This window comes from Polypterus senegalus, chromosome 2, assembly GCF_016835505.1.
Source record: "Polypterus senegalus isolate Bchr_013 chromosome 2, ASM1683550v1, whole genome shotgun sequence".
Taxonomy (NCBI): domain Eukaryota; kingdom Metazoa; phylum Chordata; class Cladistia; order Polypteriformes; family Polypteridae; genus Polypterus; species Polypterus senegalus.
The window spans coordinates 128,355,289-128,376,510 of NC_053155.1; the positions used below are offsets into that span (position 1 = coordinate 128,355,289).

At 36.5% G+C, this 21,222-nt stretch overlaps 1 protein-coding gene across 3 annotated transcripts in view; it reads right to left on the reverse strand.

Annotated features, from left to right (window-relative positions):
* prdm15 (PR domain containing 15) overlaps positions 1-21,222 on the reverse strand; it is a 133,683-nt gene that overhangs the window by 61,657 nt on the left and 50,804 nt on the right. For 2 of the 3 annotated variants that reach the window (XM_039744578.1, XM_039744576.1), the window contains 4 exons: positions 15,276-15,503; positions 14,966-15,119; positions 7,328-7,449; positions 1,171-1,265 (listed from right to left, as the gene is read on the reverse strand). In XM_039744578.1, the coding sequence (XP_039600512.1) occupies positions 1,171-1,265; positions 7,328-7,449; positions 14,966-15,119; positions 15,276-15,503 (599 nt within the window). The remainder of the gene's footprint in view (positions 1-1,170; positions 1,266-7,327; positions 7,450-14,965; positions 15,120-15,275; positions 15,504-21,222) is intronic. The other variant, XM_039744577.1, reaches the window with a different exon arrangement.

Genomic DNA, 21,222 nt, shown 5'->3' on the forward strand with positions numbered 1-21,222 from the left:
TCTAGGGTTCTTCTTTCCTCACTGATGATTTTGCGTTGTGCTCTTGGGGTCATCTAGGCAGGGCGCCCACTTCTAGGCAGAATAGCCACAATACAAAATTGTCTCCATTTATAGACAACTTGCCTAACAGTAGACTGATGAATATCTAAAATTTTTCAGATGACTTTGAAACCCTTTCCAGTCTTATGTAGATTAACAATTCTCAATTGTAACTCTGTGCAAGGCATGATTCCCATTTTGTCAAAAGCGTGTTTTTTATCAATCAAATTAATTCTAGGCCATACCTCTGAACTCGTTTCATTAAATGGACTCCAGGTGTGCTAAATTCTGACTGCAATGAGCTTTTTAAAAAGTCATTAGCTTAGGGTTCACTTACTTTTTCCAACCTTCAGTTTCACAGTTTGAATGATTTATTCAATATGATAATTCTTTTAATAACTCTTTGCATTTATATTATTATATTTTCTCACTACTCAAAGCACTCAGCAATTGCAGGTTAAGGGCATTGCTCAAGGGGCCAACAGAGCAGAGTTCCTTTTGGCATTTATGGGATTCGAACTTGCAACCTTCCGATTGCCAGTGCAGATCCCTAGCCTCAGAGCCACCAAAATTTGGTCAAACATTCTCTGAAAATCTGTGTATCTTTAGTTATAGGAGACTGTGTTTGTTCATTATTGCGACTAACATATAGATAATTCCTAGGGGTTCACATACCTTTTACTTTGACTGTAAATAGTTGTGTTTAGCCAGCTCAAAAGCACATAAGCGCACAAGCTCTGATTTTTTGGAGAGGTTAAGCAACAACAACTGATACTTTTACCACAGATTACTTTAGTTTATCTGGGTTCAGTGGGGAAGGTGAAATGGTCAAATGGCACAAGGTTGAAAACATTCATCCATGAGCATGCTAATAATATAAACTTGTTGACGTCATACTCATGACAGAACTGCTAGTCACCTATTTCCCTACTCGAGCTTCAAATTAATTTGAACCTAGATCTTCAAGTGTCACATGTATACTCTCTTAAGGCCTCCTTGTTAATTTTCTTATGTTTGTACTACACCCATTTAATAAAATTAAGTTAAACTAGTTAGGGACACCAAGAAACATTAACTTCTTCAAATAATCAGATAATTAAAAATATTAGGACATAAAAGCAAAAACCATACCTCAGTTTTACTGTGTTTATAAGAGATATGCTGCTTCAGGCTTTCTTTGCGACTAAACATCTTGTCACATTCATCACATTTGAATAGCTTGTCACCTACAATGCAATCATTGTCACAAGTTATTTCTTAATGACTATGTCATATTACTAAATGACAAAAGTGTCATGTTTTTCATTTAGATTTTACAGCTCCAATATATTTTTCATCCATGCTTTATATTAGAGGAATATATTTTTATGGTCATTTTATATCAGAAAGTAGCATTAAGTAGCATTCCTTCAGACAGAATTAAAAAAAATAATTTCCATTCAGATAATTTCATTTTAATATAAATTATTAAAATGAATAAATAATATTATTAGTGAATAATAATAATTAATAACAATAATAATGTAAAATAAAAATGTATTTTTTATTTTAATATAAAATGAACTATTTTAATACTTTCATATACAGTAATATTGCACACTACAAACATACAGGTATGGTTTTATATTATGATCAAACAAAGACAACAAAACTATAGTAGGAAGTAGGAATACTGTTTGTATTGCTTAAAAATTAAAAATGGTTAACTGAAAAGCTAAAATCCTAAAATACTGTGTATCTGAATTACAGCTTTAGTCAGAAAACATTAATAAAGCAATTGTCTCAACAGTTTATTACATACAGTAAACAAATTTAATCCACAAACACTTAAGCAGTATTGTATTTCTTAAATGATAAAAAAAAAGACATCAATTGCTTAACCCTTAAAATATTTTCAAATGCTGAGTGGATGCTGTATTATTCTTATTAGGTGCCCTGGACATTGAATTTTTCTTATGAAACCTATTTTATATTGATTGACCATCTTGACCTGTAGTACAGTGCTGTGGAAAATACAGTGCATCCGGAAAGTATTCGCATCACATCACTTTTTCCACATTTTGTTATGTTACAGCCTTATTCCAAAATGGATTAAATTCATTTTTTTCCTCATAATTCTACACACAACACCCCATAACGACAAAAGGAAAAAAGTTTACTTGAGATTTTTGTAAATTTATTAAAAATAAAAAAACTGAGAAAGCACAGGTACATAAGTATTCACAGCCTTTGCCATGAAGCTTCAAATTGAGCGCAGGTGCATCCTGTTTCCCCTGATCATCCTTGAGATGTTCCTGCAGCTTAATTGGAGTCCACCTGTGGTAAATTCAGTTGATTTGACATGATTTGGAAAGGCACACACCTGTCTATATAAGGTCCCACAGATGACAGTTCATGTCAGAGCACAAACCAAGCATGAAGTCAAAGGAATTGTCTGTAGACCTTCAAGACAGGATTGTCTCGATGCACAAATCTGGGGAAGGTTACAGAAAAATTTCTGCTGCTTTGAAGGTCCCAATGAGCACAGTGGCCTCCATCATCCGTAAGTGGAAGAAGTTCAAAACCACCAGGACTCTTCCTAGAGCTGGCCAGCCATCTAAACTGAGCGATCGGGGGAGAAGGGCCTTAGTTAGGGAGGTGACCAAGAACCTAATGGTCACTCTGTCAGAGCTCCAGAGGTCCTCTGTAGAGAGAGGAGAACCTTCTAGAAGTACAACCATCTCTGTAGCAATCCACCAATCAGGCCTGTATGATAGAGTGGCCAGACAGATGCCACTCCTTAGTAAAAGGCACATGGCAGCCCACCTGGAGTTTGCCAAAAGGCACCTGAAGGACTCTCAGACCATGAGAAACAAAATTCTCTGGTCTGATGAGACAAAGATTGAACTCTTTGGTGTGAATGCCAGGCGTCATGTTTGGAGGAAACCAGGCACCGGTCATCACCAGGCCAATACCATCCCTACAATGACGCATGGTGGTGGCAGCATCATGCTGTGGGGATGTTTTTCAGCGGCAGGAACTGGGAGACTAGTCAGGATAAAGGAAAAGATGACTGCAGCAATGTACAGAGACATCCTGGATGAAAACCTGCTCCAGAGCGCTCTTGACCTCAGACTGGGGCGATGGTTCATCTTTCAGCAGGACAACGACCCTAAGCACACAGCCAAGATATCAAAGGAGTGGCTTCAGGAAACCTCTGTGAATGTCCTTGAGAGGCCCAGCCAAAGCCCAGACTTGAATCCGATTGAACATCTCTGGAGAGATCTTAAAATGGCTGTGCACTGAAGCTTCCCATCCAACCAGATGGAGCTTGAGAGGTGCTGCAAAGAGGAATGGGCGAAACTGGCCAAGGATAGGTGTACCAAGCTTGTGCCATCATATTCAAAAAGACTTGAGGCTGTAATTGCTGCCAAAGGTGCATCGACAAAGTATTGAGCAAAGGCTGTGAATACTTATGTACATGTGATTGCTCAGTTTTTTTATTTTTAATAAATTTGCAGAAACCTCAAGTAAACTTTTTTCATGTCATTATGGGGTGTTGTGTGTAGAAGTCTGAGGAAAAAAATGAATTTAATCCATTTTGGAATAAGGCTGTAACATAACAAAATGTGGCAAAAGTGATGAGCTGTGAATACTTTCTGAATGCACTGTATGTGTCCCTTTCCTGTTATCCTATGTTTTTGTATATTTGGCATAATGAACAGCTTCAGATCTTTAAATAAACTGTAATATTAGATAAAGGGAAGAGAGTTAACAGGATGCATTTTTAAATTTCTACTTAATTTATTTAACTAATAAAATTATTTAACTCCTGTATTGCCTGTGTGAAAAGTTAATTGCCCCCTTATTTACTCACTCAAACAGCTGACCAAAGTTAATTCATAATTAGACAATAGTTGGCTCAGCACAGCCAGCCCTGTTGAATCTAAACCCCACAAAACCTCATCATACATTGAATCTTACCATGAGAGTGAAGTAGTCACAACAAGGTCTCAGAAGAACACTATTCCTTGATCAAAGGAAATTCCAGAAGAGATTAGGTAAAACAGTCATTGAAACTTATCAATCAGGATAGGGCTACAAAGCGATTTCTAAGGTCCTAGGACTCTGCCATACCAAAGTGAAAGTCATTATCTCCAAATGGGGAGCATTTGGAACAGTAGTGAATATTCCCAGAGAAGCCATGCCAAAATTAACCAAAATGACCAAGTGACAACTGATTTAAGAATTCAGAGAGAAACCCAGAAGGACTTTCAAAGAATTTCAGGCCTCTCTAGTCTTAGTTACTATATGGTCAGTGTTCATGCCTCAATGAGACAAAAAAGATTGAGCAATAATGGGATTCATGGGAGAGTAGCAAGGCAAAAACCTCTGCTATTGAAGAATAACATCAGTGTTTACAACACATTTGAACAGAAATACCTGTATGATCACCTTTTGGAATAATGTTCTATGGACAGTTAAGTCAAATGTAGAGCTTCTTGGATGACACAGGTCCCATGTTTCTGCCATGAAGCTAATACAGTATTCACCAGTAAGAATATTATATCTACAATAAAAAATGTGGGGGAGGTAGTGTGATCGTGTAGGCATACTTTTCCTGAACTATAAATTCTACACTTTACCAGATTCTTAAGGAGAATGTCCAGTTATATGTCTGTGACCTGAAGCTATAGCACAATTGGGTTATACAGCAGAACAATAACCAGAAAATCCAAAACGAAAGGCTCAGAAGAAACAAAATTAAAATTCTGGAGTAGCTTCGTCAACATTCTTACTTGAACTAAGTACAGATGTTATAGATATACTTAAAACAACCAATTAAAGCTAGGTAATGTGTTTAAATGTATGCAGCTATGCAAAGAAAAGAGGGATAAAATACCTTAACAGTAATATCAGTGAAATACTGATTTTAATTTACAGCAAGTGTTTAGCTGTGAATATTGCTGTTAAAGGTGCTGCAAACAAGTATCAAAAACATGGGGGTAATTACTTTATCACATGATGGATAGGGGTATTGGAAATGTTTCTTTCTTGAATAAAGAAAGCAATGTTTTAAAAACTGTATTGTGTGCTAACTTAAGTTTTTTGCCTAAAGTTCTAAGGTCATTCATTTTGTAAAATAGACAAAAAACAGAGGATATTAGGACGTGGCAAATACCATTTAGGTACCATTCACAACACAGTAGAACATGTGACATTTAGGTTGTTTTTACAAGCTGTGAAAAAAAACAAGATACCCTAAATTGATTGTAAAATTCACAAAAGCATACAGTGATGTGAAAAACTATTTGCCCCCTTCCTAATTTCTTATTCTTTTGCATGTTTGTCACACAAAATGTTTCTGATCATCAAACACATTTAACCATTAGTCAGATATAACACAAGTAAACACAAAATGCAGTTTTTAAATGATGGTTTTTATTATTTAGGGAGAAAAAAAAATCCAAACCTACATTGCCCTGTGTGAAAAAGTAATTGCCCCCGAACCTAATAACTGGTTGGGCCACCCTTAGCAGCAATAACTGCAATCAAGTGTTTGCGATAACTTGCAATGAGTCTTTTACAGCGCTCTGGAGGAATTTTGGCCCACTCATCTTTGCAGAATTGTTGTAATTCAGCTTTATTTGAGGGTTTTCTAGCATGAACCGCCTTTTTAAGGTCATGCCATAGCATCTCAATTGGATTCAGGTCAGGACTTTGACTAGGCCACTCAAAAGTCTTCATTTTGTTTTTCTTCAGCCATTCTGAGGTGGATTTGCTGGTGTGTTTTGGGTCATTGTCCTGTTGCAGCACCCAAGATCGCTTCAGCTTGAGTTGACGAACAGATGGCCGGACATTCTCCTTCAGGATTTTTGGTAGACAGTAGAATTCATGGTTCCATCTATCACAGAAAGCCTTCCAGGTCCTGAAGCAGCAAAAAAAACCCAGACCATCACACTACCACCACCATATTTTACTGTTGGTATGATGTTCTTTTTCTGAAATGCTGTGTTCCTTTTACGCCAGATGTAACGGGACATTTGCCTTCCATAAAGTTCAACTTTTGTCTCATCAGTCCACAAGGTATTTTCCCAAAAGTCTTGGCAATCATTGAGATGTTTCTTAGCAAAACTGAGGCGAGCCCTAATGTTCTTTTTGCTTAACAGTGGTTTGGCGTCTTGGAAATCTGCCATGCAGGCTTTTTGCCCAGTCTGTTTCTTATGGTGGAGTCGTGAACACTGACCTTAATTGAGGCAAGTGAGGCCTGCAGTTCTTTAGACGTTGTCCTGGGGTCTTTTGTGACCTCTCGGATGAGTCGTCTCTGCGCTCTTGGGGTAATTTTGGTCGGCCGCCCACTCCTGGGAAGGTTCACCACTGTTCCATGTTTTTGCCATTTGTGGATAATGACTCTCACTGTGGTTCGCTGGAGTCCCAAAGCTTTAGAAATGGCTTTATAACCTTTACCAGACTGATAGATCTCAATTACTTCTGTTCTCATTTGTTCCTGAATTTCTTTGGATCTTGGCATGATGTCTAGCTTTTGAGGTGCTTTTGGTCTACTTCTCTGTGTCAGGCAGCTCCTATTTAAGTGATTTCTTGATTGAAACAGGTGTGGCAGTAATCAGGCCTGGGGGTGGCTACGGAATTGAACTCAGGTGTGATACACCACAGTTAGGTTATTTTTTAACAAGGGGGCAATTACTTTTTCACACATGGCCATGTAGGTTTGGATTTTTTTTCTCCCTAAATAATAAAAACCATCATTTAAACACTGCATTTTGTGTTTACTTGTGTTATATTTGACTAATGGTTAAATGTGTTTGATGATCAGAAACATTTTGTGTGACAAACATGCAAAAGAATAAGAAACCAGGAAGGGGGCAAATAGTTTTTCACACCACTGTATGTTGAGTCATAACTGTAGGACATGGAAGTGTTCAAAATGTGCAGCAGCTGTACAAAACTGTGACATTTCAAAACATTTTAGATTTTTATAAAGTTAGTGCTTGTTCCTAAAAGCCTTAGCATTTCTGAGCTGAAAAGATCACATTTAAGACATTTTTATAGATTGTGTACAAGCTACCCTAAATGGAGAGTATGGCCGAAAAGAGATGGTAAGGTAAAACATTTTTGTGTACTTACTTTTTTTTTTTTTTTAAGTTTTAATAATTTTGAGAAATGTATGAAAAGTCACAAAGATTCATCTTGAGCAAATGCCCTTTAGTGTGACTTTTTTTTTTTTATTTCAAACACAAAACCAGATAAAATTTGACCTGATGACATTGCAAGGGTTAAAAATACTCACCATGTGAGCGAATATGTCTGTTGAGGTTACTGCTATTTTGAAAGACTTTATTGCACAGGGTACACTGATAAACTCGCTTATGTTCCCCACCACGTTTCATATACTTCTTGTGAAGGCCACTTCTGAAAAGAACCAGTTAAATTAAATCATTTTAGGCCAGACAGCTACAACTTTTAACTTAATTGTGTTAACTAACTAAACCAGTTCTTAGCAATATATGAACTGCAGATTATCTTGCTGAAAGGAATTTATGATCATAAATTGCAAATCCCAGCATAAACAATGTAACAATAAAGAAACAAAAGACACATGAATAAGACAAAACAATGAACAACAAAATACCCTGTTTTTTTTAATAACAATGTCTATAAGAAAATATTTAATTTGTTCATATTACTGTGGGAAGCTAACAAAAGCAGTATAAAGAAAAATGGAAGACTTTCTTTCCATTTACCATGAACATGTTGCTATAGCCCTAGTGTGACTAACAGACACAAATTAACTATAAACAGCCCATTTTGCACAGGGGTATATGGCAGGGGTCCTCAATCACAGTCCTGGAGGGCCGCAGTGGCTACAGGTTTTTGTTCTAACCTGGTTGCTTAATTAGAAAGCAATTCTTGCCAATGACTTAATTTCATAGCTTATTAGGGCTTTAACTCTGCTATGTCAGGTAATTCTCATATCCTCGATTTTCTTGCCCTTTCTAAGGATATCATCCAAATGATTTGAAGGCTAAAATGGAGGAGTAATTTTCAGTCCTTCACTTTTTTCTCTTCAATTTCCTTCCAATTGTTTAATTAAACCCAATAGTGCATGATAAATACACACTGGTGTAAATGGTATCAAGCTAAATGGAGAAATGCTGCTCTCTTTTGTCATTTTCATGTTATTGCTAATTAGGAGCAATTAAAAACCGAGAATACAGCAATTTATGACTAAAATGAGCAATAAGGGTTCAAAATCTAAACGAGCGAGACAACTAAAGTGAAGCTGAAGTGTTACTTGAGCAATAAGTGCTTCCGATTAAACAATTGGGTTGGAGCAAAAACCTGCAGCCACTGCGGCCCTCCAGGACCGTGCTTGAGGACCCCTGGTATATGGCAAAAGGACCCATAAAAGCTTCCTTAATTAAGACCATTATTTCTGGCAAAGTGACAACAATTCCTCACAGAAGTAGGTGAACAAGGAGGCAATAAACAAACAGAAACTGCTAGGTAACCTGTAAATAAAAAGGACATAGAGTCCAATATATTAAGTTTGTGATGAATTCTGTACAGAACATGCTTTTCAACTGAAAGAATATTTGCTATAGACTCACTCTCAGAGATTGATAACATTAAACTGCAATCTTTAACTACAATAATTTAGTAGTGGAAGTTGTAGCAGTAGTTTCACATGTACAGAATACAAATTGGGTGTGTGGTCAACATTGCAAAGCATTACCACTCTCTGCCACCAAGATAACAAGAATGTAAATAAGGTACTTATTGTTTGCACGAGTTACAGTAATTGGTAAATGTAATTTAAAAATGAATTACATATATATATATTTATTTTTTTTTTAAATTTATTTATTTATTAATTTTATTACAATCAATACATAGCAATCAAGTTTTTACAAAAAAAAAAAAGAATTATAAGAACAGATCGATCCCCACCCTTGAGAGAGAGAGCAAGCCAAACGTGTAAAATTTAAGGCTTTTAAAAAATACCTAAATCAACAAATTCTCTGTGCTTTATGAACTTATTTTAAAATATTGCTGATTAGATCCTGCCATGTTTTGAAAAAGTCTGTACAGATCCTCTAACTGAGTATTTGATTTTTCCAATTTTAAATAATATAACACATCAGTTTCCCACTGACTTTAAAGAGGAGAGTTTGGGTTCTTCCAGTTTATCAGAATAAGTCTGCGTGCCAACAGTGTAGTGAATGCAATCACAATTTGTTTGTCTTTCTCCACTTTAAGACCCTCTGGAAGAACCCCAAACACAGCTGTTAATGGGTTAGGAGGGATTGTGAGTCCAAGGCTGTCTGAGAGGTAATTAAAATTTTTGTCCAGAATAATGTTAATTTGGTGCAGGCCCAGAACATGTGACCTAGTGAGGCTGGGGCTTGGTTGCAACGTTCGCAGGTTGGATCATGCCCTGGAAACATTTTGGAGAGTTTTAGTCGAGACAGATGTGCTCGATATATAATTTTGAGTTGTATAATTGTATGCTTTGCATATGGAGCTTGAGTGAATTCTCTGCATTGCTACTTTCCACTCCTTTTCTGATATATTAATTGAGAGGTCATTTTCCCAGTGTCCTCTTGGATCTTTGAAAGGAAGGGATTGTAAAAGGATTTTATATATTGTAGAGATGGAGTCTAACTCCTTGAAATTGAGCAATATTTTTCCAGCGTGGATGAGGGTGCAAGATGAGGAAAATCTGGAAGGTTCTGTTTAACAAAGTTCCTGATTTGAAGATAGTGAAAGAAATTTGTAGCTGGAATGTTAAATTTGGAATGTAATTGTTCATAGGATGCAAAGACGTTGTCTATATAAAGATCTCTAAGCAAGTTAATTCCAAATTTTTTCCAGATATTAAAAACTGCATATGTTTGTGAGGTTGAAAGAGGTGGTTCTTTGCAGGGTGCCACAGAAAGAAGCTTCTCCGTCTTAAAATGCTTTCTACATTGGTTCCAGATTCTAAGTGAGTGGAGCACAATTGGGTTATTAGTGTATTGCCGATAACGTGTGTTTATTGGAGCAGGGAATACAAAGAAGTACTGCAGGATTTTACTTCTATTGCGGTCCATGCCTGTGTATGTTCTTCTATTTGTGTCCAGGTTCTTATCGACTGTATATTTGCGCCCAGTAATAAAACTGGAAGTTAGGTAGAGCCATGCCGCCTTCTGCCTTTTGTCTTTGTAGGGTCGCTCTTTTGATGCGTGGATGTTTAGAATTCCAAATAAATGAGGTTATTGTTGAATCTAATTGCTTAAAGAACGATTTATTAATGTATATTGGTATGTTTTGAAATAAAAAAAGGAGCTTAGGAAGAATATTCATCTTAACAGTGTTAATTCTTCCAGCTAGTGTGAGATGAAGGGTTGACCATCTATGCAAGTCTTGTTTAATTTTTTCCATGCAGGCGACAAATTTTGTTGATAAGAGCTTTATGTTTACTTGTGATGTTTACCCCGAGGTATTTAAACTGTTCTGCAATGATAAAAGGTAGGGTGTCTAATCTAATATTATATGCTTGAGAATTCACGGAAAGAGTACACTTTTATTCAGATTAATTCTGAGACCAGAGAGCTTTTGAAATTCTGTGAGTGCTGCTAAGACTGCAGGCACAGAATTTTCTGGGTCCGATATATACAGTACCATGTCATCTGCATATAATGAGATTTTCTGTTCCAGTCCTTCTCTGCTAATCCCCTTTATCTGATCAGTATTTCGACAATGTATTGCCAGTGGTTCAATGGCAATTGCAAACAGCAGTGGTGACAAAGGGCATCCTTGTCTTGTGCCACGTTCTAGTTTAAAGTAGTCTGAGCAAATGTTATTGATGCAAACTGAAGCTTCTGGGTTAGTATACAGTAATTTAATCCATGCACAAATGTTCGGGCCAAACCCAAACTTCTCCAAAATAGTAAAAGGTATTTCCATTCAATCATGTCGAATGCTTTTTCTGCATCCAATGATAATAATATTTCTGGGGTGTTTGATTTAGTTGGTGAGTATATTACATTAAACAGGCGTCGAAGATTTGAAGATAAGTGTCGGCCCCTAATAAATCCAGTTTGGTCTTGTGATATTACTGAGGGAGCACTTTCTCCATCCTTCTAGCTATGATTTTAGAGAGTATTTTAACGTCGTTATTCAGAAGTGAAATTGGTCTGTATGATGCACATTGTAATAAGTCCTTATTTTGTTTTGGAAAGACAGTGATTAGTGCTTGGCGAAAGGTTTGTGGAAGAGATTGGTTATCTCTGGCTTCTGTAAATGTTGCTAATAGGAGGGGAGCTAGCTGAGCGGAGAATTTCTTGTAAACCTCTGCAGGGTAGCCGTCAGGGCCTGCTGCTTTTCCACCTTGGAGTGACTTTATAGCATCCAGTAATTCTGATAATGACAGAGGTTTATCGAGTTCCTCCACACTAAAAGCGTCAATTTGTGGTATCTGTAATGTATCCAGAAATGCATTAGATTGTATATTGTCTTCTTTAAACTCAGTAGTATATAGGGATTTATAGTAGTCTCTAAAAGTGTACATTATATTTTTGTGTTCGATGATTTTATCTCCGTTCGTGTTAGTGATTACTGAGATTGCGTTGCGTACATCTTGCTTGTGAATTTGTTGCGCTAAAAGCTTATTAGCTTTCTCTCCATGTTCATAATAATGATGTCTGGATTTGTAAATTAGTTGTTCAGTTTCTTTAGTTGTCAAGAGGTTTAATTCTGAATGTAGAGCCTGCCTCCTCTTATGTAGAGTCTCGCTTGGTAGTCTGGCATGTTCTTCATCTATTTTAGTAATTTCGCTTTTTATCTCTGCTACTTTCTTTGCTTCGGATTTATTTCTGTGGGAAAGATATGAGATAATCTGTCCTCTTAAGAAGGCCTTAAGAGTTTCCCAGAGTATTCCTGCAGAGATCTCAGGGGATGTATACATATATATTTTTAAAGAAATAATATAGTCTCTAACAGTAGCAGTACTGTAGCATATGATGCAATTTCAAAGACAGAGCTACACTCTGGCATTGGGAAATGATATCATATTTTTTATTACTAATATTTAGACATTTTTAAGAATTTGGAAGTTTTAAGAATGATAGGTGGTCATCCATCTTCCAACCCCAATATATACTACATGTATTTATGTAATGGCGTTTTAGTTTTTTAAGATTATGCTGTTTTGAATTTAACTATAACATCACACTGTTTAGAGTTTTATTTCATAGCTGCTGGGATTTGGATTCAATTTTGACTAGGTCACAGTACATGTGGAATACGCGAAATCGCCCTATATTGAAATCTTTTTTATTTAACCTGCTACAATGGTTTTGTGCCAAATTCATGTTGATTAAACTAATTGGCAGGTCTTAATTAACCAAGTATATTTAAGTGTAGGAATACATAGGAATATACTCTGTGAAAGACTGGCATATTTTTCAGGGTAATTCCTTTCAGCCACTCTGCTAATGAAGCTCTATTAAACAAAACAGGTTAAGGAAAAAATAATGGGTTAACTGAATATCCAATAAAATGTAAGAATATGAGAAAAAAAACACAAAATGGCTTATCAATTTCTGTTCATCTAAAATAGGATGAATAGCACTGAGATCTGAAGGTCTATTAACTACTTTTTAAGCTTTGAGGAAAATGTACCTGTAACCTGTTTAATTTTGTTTCACTTATGTTTTTCTATGCCACTAATTACACCAAAACCGTATCTTTGTTATATCAGCTTTTTGCTCAATTTCCCAAATTCAACTCAGACATACTCTACTGCTCATATGAATAGACTCATAACAGAAGAAACCATTTGTTTTTCAAACCATTTGCTATTTTACAATGGTCGTTGCTACATACCCAAAAGCATGTTTGCGGAGAGAAAGGCAGTCACAGTGAAAAAGGCAGCAAGCAGTTTCACATCTGCTGGTCAAACAAGTGAATTTCTTTGTGCTCAACTGTGAAAAACATCAGTCAATTCATTCATTGTTTAAAACTTCTTTGTCCTATGAAGACTTACATCAAGCTAGAAAAATATCTGCTAACTAAAGAGCCAAAATTGAACAATGGACATCCTGCCTAACAGCTTAACCTCTTTTTCTTTCACCAGTAGTTACTGTATCTCTCTTATTTCTGGAACATAAGTATTTTTCAATATTTCCAGTGATACACAACATTACATGAGATGTAAAGTCATACCTTCCACAAGTGCCAGTTGAAGCCCATACTGAGTGCCCCTTGAGTTTCATAAATGGCACCCTTCAATTTTTATTGTGTGCATTTAGTATTATTGTTAGACTTTTTGGGTAGAGATACCCTTGGTGTCTGAAACATGTGCCCCTTGAGCTATCAGGACAGTCCCCCTTGTTGTTCATAACACCAAATTGGGCTTAGGAATTACAGCAAGTGTGCCGCTTGAGTTTTATAAATGGTGCCCTTCAGTGTCTGAAGTGTGAACCCCTTAACTTTCATAAATGGCGTAACCCTCGGAAGATGACGCCCTAGGCAACTGCTTACAATGCCTAATTAATTGATTGTCTGTCTCTGGCTATACAAATGGTTACTATTAATATAACAAATAGGCAATATGTTACAGAAAAAGGGTACCATTCAGAATGTATCAGCTTATTTCCTTAGAAATTTGTGGAATTTAGCTTGCCAAGTATTCAGATATCTCCAGCTGTTTATATAACTGATGGGTGTTCAATCATGTTTTACTTCTTAGTGAAATGGAATACTATGGGTCTCTTAAAAATAATAGTACCAGGGCTTTCTCATATAACAAAAGTAGAAATCATGGCATTAATTTGTGTTATGGTGGTTATATTCAAATATGTACCTTTTAGATCTCATTGAGTCTGTGTAAGATATAAAGCCCACTCTCTGTTTTTTTTAAGGAAGCTACAGTTTATTCATACACAACAGATATTATTGAACTACAACAATAAGAGAATGTGCACGGCTAACTTCTTTTTTTGATAGTGTATCTACCCTTGTGAAGCCAGTGCTATTTTACATATAGATTTTAAAACTGTAAGAGGGTCAGAAGTCATTGACTTTTATACGGTTTAATTCTATTCAGGTTATACATCATGATGTTCCACTTTTGATAAAGATGGTCATAAGTCCATAGGCAAAGCAGAGCATCCTTCAGAATACATTCAGATTGTCTATGCATTGACCTTTATATACGAAATGGTGACAGAACACGCTGTCTAGTGTCCACTGGGCAAAGGTCCCTTTTTTATCACTCCAAGTAGTCTACCAAGTGTACCTGACAAAACTGTTCATTAACAGCATCAAAGTCTTGTGTCACTCCATCATCTTGCTATACTGAATTAGTTTCTGATGCACCTTTCTATCTAGCTAAACATAACATATAATGTTGATACTTATTTATAGGTAAGTGCTCTTTAAGAGTTACTATGAAATTACTATGAATTACTGAGTTTCTCAAATTACTAAGAATTTCAGACACTGTATTTTCTAAAGAAACTTCCAAGCCAATTAACATAATGCAATGTACACTGCGCTGCAGGGTGGTGTCCTTACAAAAATGGGTATTACTAAAGCTGTAGTCCGAATACCAAAAAGATATACTGTATGTGTTAATTCCAGATCAGTTTTACACATTGTTTCAGGGACTACCAACTGAATAGCAATTTGCATTTTTTGTTCAATAAACATCCTATTGCAATACGACCTATAATGTCATGAACACTGAATTTGTAATCATTTTGAAATTCTTTCATTGATTTTGTCAAATAAAGAATGCTATCAAGAAACTGCATTCTTCTAAAATCCAGAAATATTTCAAGTCTGGCAGCCACGTATGGAATGTAGGTTTAATAAGCTGCTGCCATAATTTTATATTGCATAAAACATGACAGTGTCGATGTGCAGAATAAAATGCTCTTACTTAGTAGCAGGCAACAATGTACGGCTAACTCTTTGGAGTCTTCCTGATGAATTTTCAAGCCCCATTGTAATCTCTGGCTGCTGGAGCACTGGCACTGCATTATCTACTGGAACTACAGTAAGAATCTGATCCACACCAACTGCTGAAGCATTATCTGAAGAAAGAGAAAAACTCTGAAAAATAAAACCTATTCTTGTCACATAAAAGTTTTTGCTTCCTTCTTTGATAAGCAAGAAAAAAATTACTAAATTACTCAAAAAAGAATACAAGTAACAGCAAACAATGTTATAAAGAGAAAAGTCAAACTAACCTGTACTCTCAGTTTCAATTCTCTCTACCGAAACAGGTGCAGATGGTATTTTGGGCACTTTAGGCTTTCGTATTCTCCCACTCTTTTTTTTTGGACTAGTCGAACAGTTTGCAGCTTCAGAAGTGATGGTCACATTAGGTGCTTCCACAACCTGTTGAGGCTCAGGTACTACTTCATTTACTGGTTGGCAGACACCTTTAACTTCCTCCAAATGGCTCAAAAGATGATCTAGGTTCAATTGAAAAAATATAATAATATAATAACTGCATAGCTAAGTACAGCTCTAACACCATCCTCAAGTTTGCTGACGATACCACTGTAATAGGTCTGATCAGCGAGGATGATGAGACGGCCTACAGGGAGGAGGTCAGACTCCTGTCAGAATGGTGTCAGGACAACAACCTCACCCTCAACTTTAGCAAAACTAACAAGATGATTGTGGATTTCTGCAAACAGGCAACAGAGCACAGCCCCTTCTACATCGGAGGTGAGGCTGTGGAGCAGATCAGCAGCTTTAGGTTCCTCGGAGTCACCCTCACTGATGACCTTAAATGCAGTAGTCAAGAAAGCCCAACAACGGCTCTACTTCCTCAGGAGACTGAGTAACGCCTGGATGTCCCCCACAACCCTGTGCAGATTCTACAGGTGTACTGTGGAATGCATTCTGACAGGAGGCATCACATCCTGGTACAGCAACTGCTCAGTTCAGGACTGCAGAGCTCTGCAGCGTGTGGTGAACATAGCACAGCAGATCACGGGCACACAGCTCCCTGCGATCCATGACATCCACACTACACGCTGTCACAGGAAAGTGAACCATATCAGGTGGTGCCCCAGCCACCCCGCACTGTCACTTTTCACCCTCCTCCCATCTGGGAAGTGACTAAAGTCCATTCAGACGCGTACCTCCGGGTTCAGGAACAGTTTCTACAAAACTGCAATCAGACTCAAGAACAATCAGTAACCTTGTGTCACCTCCACTGCTGCCTGCACATATACTTCTGCCATTGTCTCTATTTACTCCTAGGATTCTGGTTTTATTTATTTACTTATTTATATTAATTTATTTATTGTGTGTGGCTTTTGTCTATGTTCACTGTCTGCAGGGGCACATGCAAGCAAGCATTTCATTGTACATGGTACTTGTACAAATGACAATAAAGAATTGAAATTGATATATATATATATATATATATATATATATATACACACATACACATACACATATATACATAAGGGTTGAGTCAAAAAGATGTACCACATTTCAAATGTTTATTTTACAAAAATGCTACAAGATAAAATACATTTTATTATGACACAAGAAAGGGTACACAAAATAGATTTTTTCAATGTTTTAAAAGTGAGGCCTTCAAGGTAGTGGTCATCATTAGCTATACACTCTTTGAGACAATTTCTGAATGCTCGCATGCCTTGTTTGGCTATTTCAAGCGGAAGAGTGGCGATTTCATGGTGAATAGCATCCTTGGAGGACTTCAAGGTTTTGAGGTCAGTGTGTGTGTATACGTTTGACTAGAGATAGCCCCACAAGAAGAAATCGCATGGAGCAAGATCAGGTGAATGTAAAGACCACCTGACATCACCACACAGTGAGATTAGTTTCCCTGGAAACATCTCCTGCAAAACTTGCATGGATCTCGGTGCCATATGAGCTGTTGCTCCATCCTGTTGAAACCAGGCATCCACCACATCCATTCCTTCCAGTTGGGGCCGCAAAAATGTCCCTAGCATTTCAATGTAACGTTCAGAAGTGAGAGTGACTGTTGCTCCCCCCTCCTCAAAAAAGTAAGGACCTACAATGGCACACCAAACTGTAACACGCTCGCTATGCAGGGATCTCTAATGAAGTTCACGAGGGTTGGTTTCACCCCAATAGTGAACATTTTGCTCATTTACGCAACCATTCAAATAGAAATGTGCCTTGTCACTGCACATGACGATGGCATCTCGATGAACGGTTTGCAGAATGTTTGTGCAAACTCTCTACAGCTGTCCCAGTCTCTCTCTCAGTGAGTTCCTGCACTACCATCATTTTGTATGGATGGAAATTAAGGTCCTCATGCAAAATCCTCCTCAAAGATGTGTTGGAAATGCTTAAGGCAGACGGATGTTTGCATGCTGAATGTCTAGGAGACTGCAAAATTTATGCCCTTATAGTTTGGATGATTTTAGGCGTTCTTACAGTCCTTGGACAGCCTGGAGATTTTCTTTTCAGTGTCACTAAAGTAAATCAACTTTACATTAGATTTCTCTAATAATAAAATTAATTTATTTTTATCTAGTTGATGCACATTTTTGGCCAGAGATAACACATAAAACATATTTTGCTAGAAACAGATATCAGTGATCAAATTTTTAAAACATGTCACAAAAAGCAAATATCTTCCAGCTAAACATCAGTGTTAAGGGAATAAGTGAACTTAAAATATAAGCCAAAAAAAGAAGAGAGCTCAATTGAAGCGTACAATCAAGTTCCCAGTCATGCCATGTTAAAAGAGCTAACTGTAAAAAATAATAGGGCATCATAGCTCTAGACTATGTTGACAATGTGACCATTCATCATGGCAATTAAATTAAAGGGGATAAAGAAATGGCATTGATATTAAACAGTTGGACATAGGCCCAAAACAGCCTTTGTGCAAACTTTAAGAAGTTGTTATTTAATTTCAAATAATTTTAATTAAATAGAAAGATATACATACTTTAAATTAAAAAATACTAGTCGGACATTTAACAACTGCTGATAAAGTGGATATTAGGAGGCAAAGCTGCAAAATAGTGTTATCACCTGACAGAAAAACATATACCATTCTGTACAGATAGGTAGTAAAAATGGATGTCTACAAACATGAGTGTTAAAATGCCAGAAAGTTGACAATAAAATTAGAAATTTGATCATGTTTTGCATGTATGTATCAGCTTAACCATAAGAATTCTGGTTTTTTCATGATGAACTTGATATAGAGCAGCCAGCATAACCATCTCACAGATGGGCATCTCATGTAGTGCCAGCATGTAGCCATGACCTCTTATAATACTACATTCAAGCTAGCTATAGATGGTAAAGGCCAGTTCTCTCACTACACTACTGTTTAGTATAGTATCTTCTGTTAACAATTTTTTATTTTAAGTGTGTATACTGTGTTGTAATTGCTGTTGTGCAGCTGCCAATTAAACTAGCTATGGCTTATCATAAACTATAAGAAGATAACATCTGACACCACTTACTGCTACATCTAACTGTCCATCCATATAAACCTGACCTTGAACTCATTCTGTCATTATGACTTGATGGCCGCAGTAATTTGTTTATCTTCAAGGAACTGCAGTTGTCATTTGTCCTCACAAACATTTGTCACTTTTAAAAATCTTAATAAAAATGTGGATAATCCCTCCAGAGACCTCAACCCTTTGCAACCCTTCATGTGCTCAAACAGAGAAATCCTAAGGAGTGGGCACAAAAAACAAACATCAGCTAGGCTGTGGTGCCACTTGTGGGAATTTTTCACTTGGGTCTTGGTATCTTCAAACAATATCAGTTCTCCTTAAAAAGGCCTATGACATCCATGGCAGTGTGTGCATGCCTTTCCCTTCAACAAGAAAGTGCCCTTCTGCTAGTAAATGGGGGCAGCCAGCACTGAAGTAAGTACATTCTGTCCTCTGCTTGCAAAGGATTAAGGGGCAATCAGTACAGGGTGCAGCAGTGCTGACTACATTTTTTGAAGAAAATAAAATTGCAGAAAAGCATAGCTGTTGTTGATCTACACAAAAAGCAATTAAAAATTAGCTCATAATCACCGTCATTATTAGTAATAATAAAAAGCAAATACACATACAAAATGTGTACTGTATTGTTCCAAATTTAATGCAGCTAGAAAAAAGGTCACAGGCTTAAAGTTACAACATGATATGCTGAAAGTATCTTCTATAATATACTCTATGCGTATCTGATAATTGAACAAGCTTTTCAGTTTTAGAAACACTGAAAGACGTTGTTACTATTTAGAATGTAACCCTTTAAAGTCCACCAAACAGCAGACACATGCACTTCATTAGAGGAAGGCATTTAGACTAAACATACACAGCAGTGTTTTGGAAATGCTGTGAATGAAAAAAATGAGCTTCTTTTACATGAGCATGTAAACCTTACTATGAGATTTGAACAAAGTGATACATAATATATGCAGTTGTTTATCTAGCTGATCTAACAGTCTTTGTTAAAGGCTTGTACATGTAGTCCAGCTACACTTACCCAGTCCCCTATTTTAACCTCTACTATTTATTGACTGATGATTGACGTCTGAAGTGAAGTGTTTATAGATGGGATGATAATTATTCCAGAAAAAAAAAGAAAAAGGCATTACTAGAATACACGCTCCAGAAGAATCTTTCAAAACATTCATAAAGAAATGCTTTGTGGAAAAGACAGTCCACTCCAGAGTTAACTGCTTTACGTTATATAGGATCATGCTTACTCATATTTTGGTAGACAGGAAGAGAGTAGTCTTACAAGGCCGTGAATACTCATGTACATGTGCTTTCTCAATTTTTTTATTTTTAATAAATTTGCAAAAATCTCAAGTAAACTTTTTTCACGTTGTCATTATGGGGTGTTGTGTGTAGAATTCTGAGGAAAAAATTAATTTAATTCATTTTGGAATAAGGCTGTAACATAAAATAATGTGGAAAAAGTGATGTGTTGTGAATACTTTCCGGATGCACTGTATATTAAAAGCAAATGCTTGCTCTTTTATGCTGAAGCAGCAGCTGCATACAGTGGAAGGATGTTTCTACTGCTCAAATGTTTTTACTTCCCCAAACTCCCTATTGACTGTAATAAGGCTATCATCATTGTTTTCAGGAGTTTGTACATTAAAAGGTAACATTCAATCAGAGAATCATCATCTAACCCACCTAGATAACAATTACTTTTGGATGTTCACTGTGCATCTCAGCAACTTACTGTTGATCAAATGATCACAGGTGCAAACTCCTCAAAAAATATTAGGAACGTAAACCCACAGAATGGGATCAAAAGTAATAATCAAACCTGGAAGATCCGGCAGTATTGGAACAACCTATTGTGAAATTCACAAGATATATAAAAATAAATAAATAAAATAAGAACCTGCTTATTAATAGTCAATCCACAATACAGAATAACCAGGAAAGTTAACACAAATAAGTACAAGCAGAAAATGTTAACACTAATCAATTATTTAGTACAGAAAAATAATTATTTAGTACTAACATTTTCTACTTGTTCGGTATACTTATTTGTGTTAACTTTACTGCTTATTCTATATTATTGACCTGGCAGTATATAACAGGGACATTCATTTGTAAAAAAGGAAAAGAAGTTAAGGTCATTCCCACACTGAAAAGGACAGAAGATCGAAAACACAACATTTTTGGCTGTATAGCCTTTACCAAATCTTCCCAGATTGTAAAATAATGCAATCATAACTGTAAAATAAGGCAATTAAAAATAAATAAGTGATGTGAATAAGGTTTCAACAAGAACAATGATAAGAGGCTTCACAATAAGCCCATGCACACATCATACTGGACCTTTACAAGAACAATGAGAGCTGTAAAGAAAACATTTAAAAATAAGATACTATGGCTTGGGAGGGGTTGTGTGGTTATGAATCAAGATGTGGCAAGGAACAATTTAATTGCAGCTGAAAAGCACAACCAGTTAATGATCTGTACTGTCTGTCTACAAATGTGAAATCTTCCTCTGTAAATGTTATGGTGAATTGTTACATTTATGTAATTCCTATTTACAAGAATGGCCACTTGTGCTTGATTTTACTGACCCTGGAACAGATACATTTCAAAGCATTGCACCAGTAAAACCCAATAATTTCACTTAATTTTACTGAAATCCTGTTTGAAAGTTGAAATAGACATTGTGGGACAACTT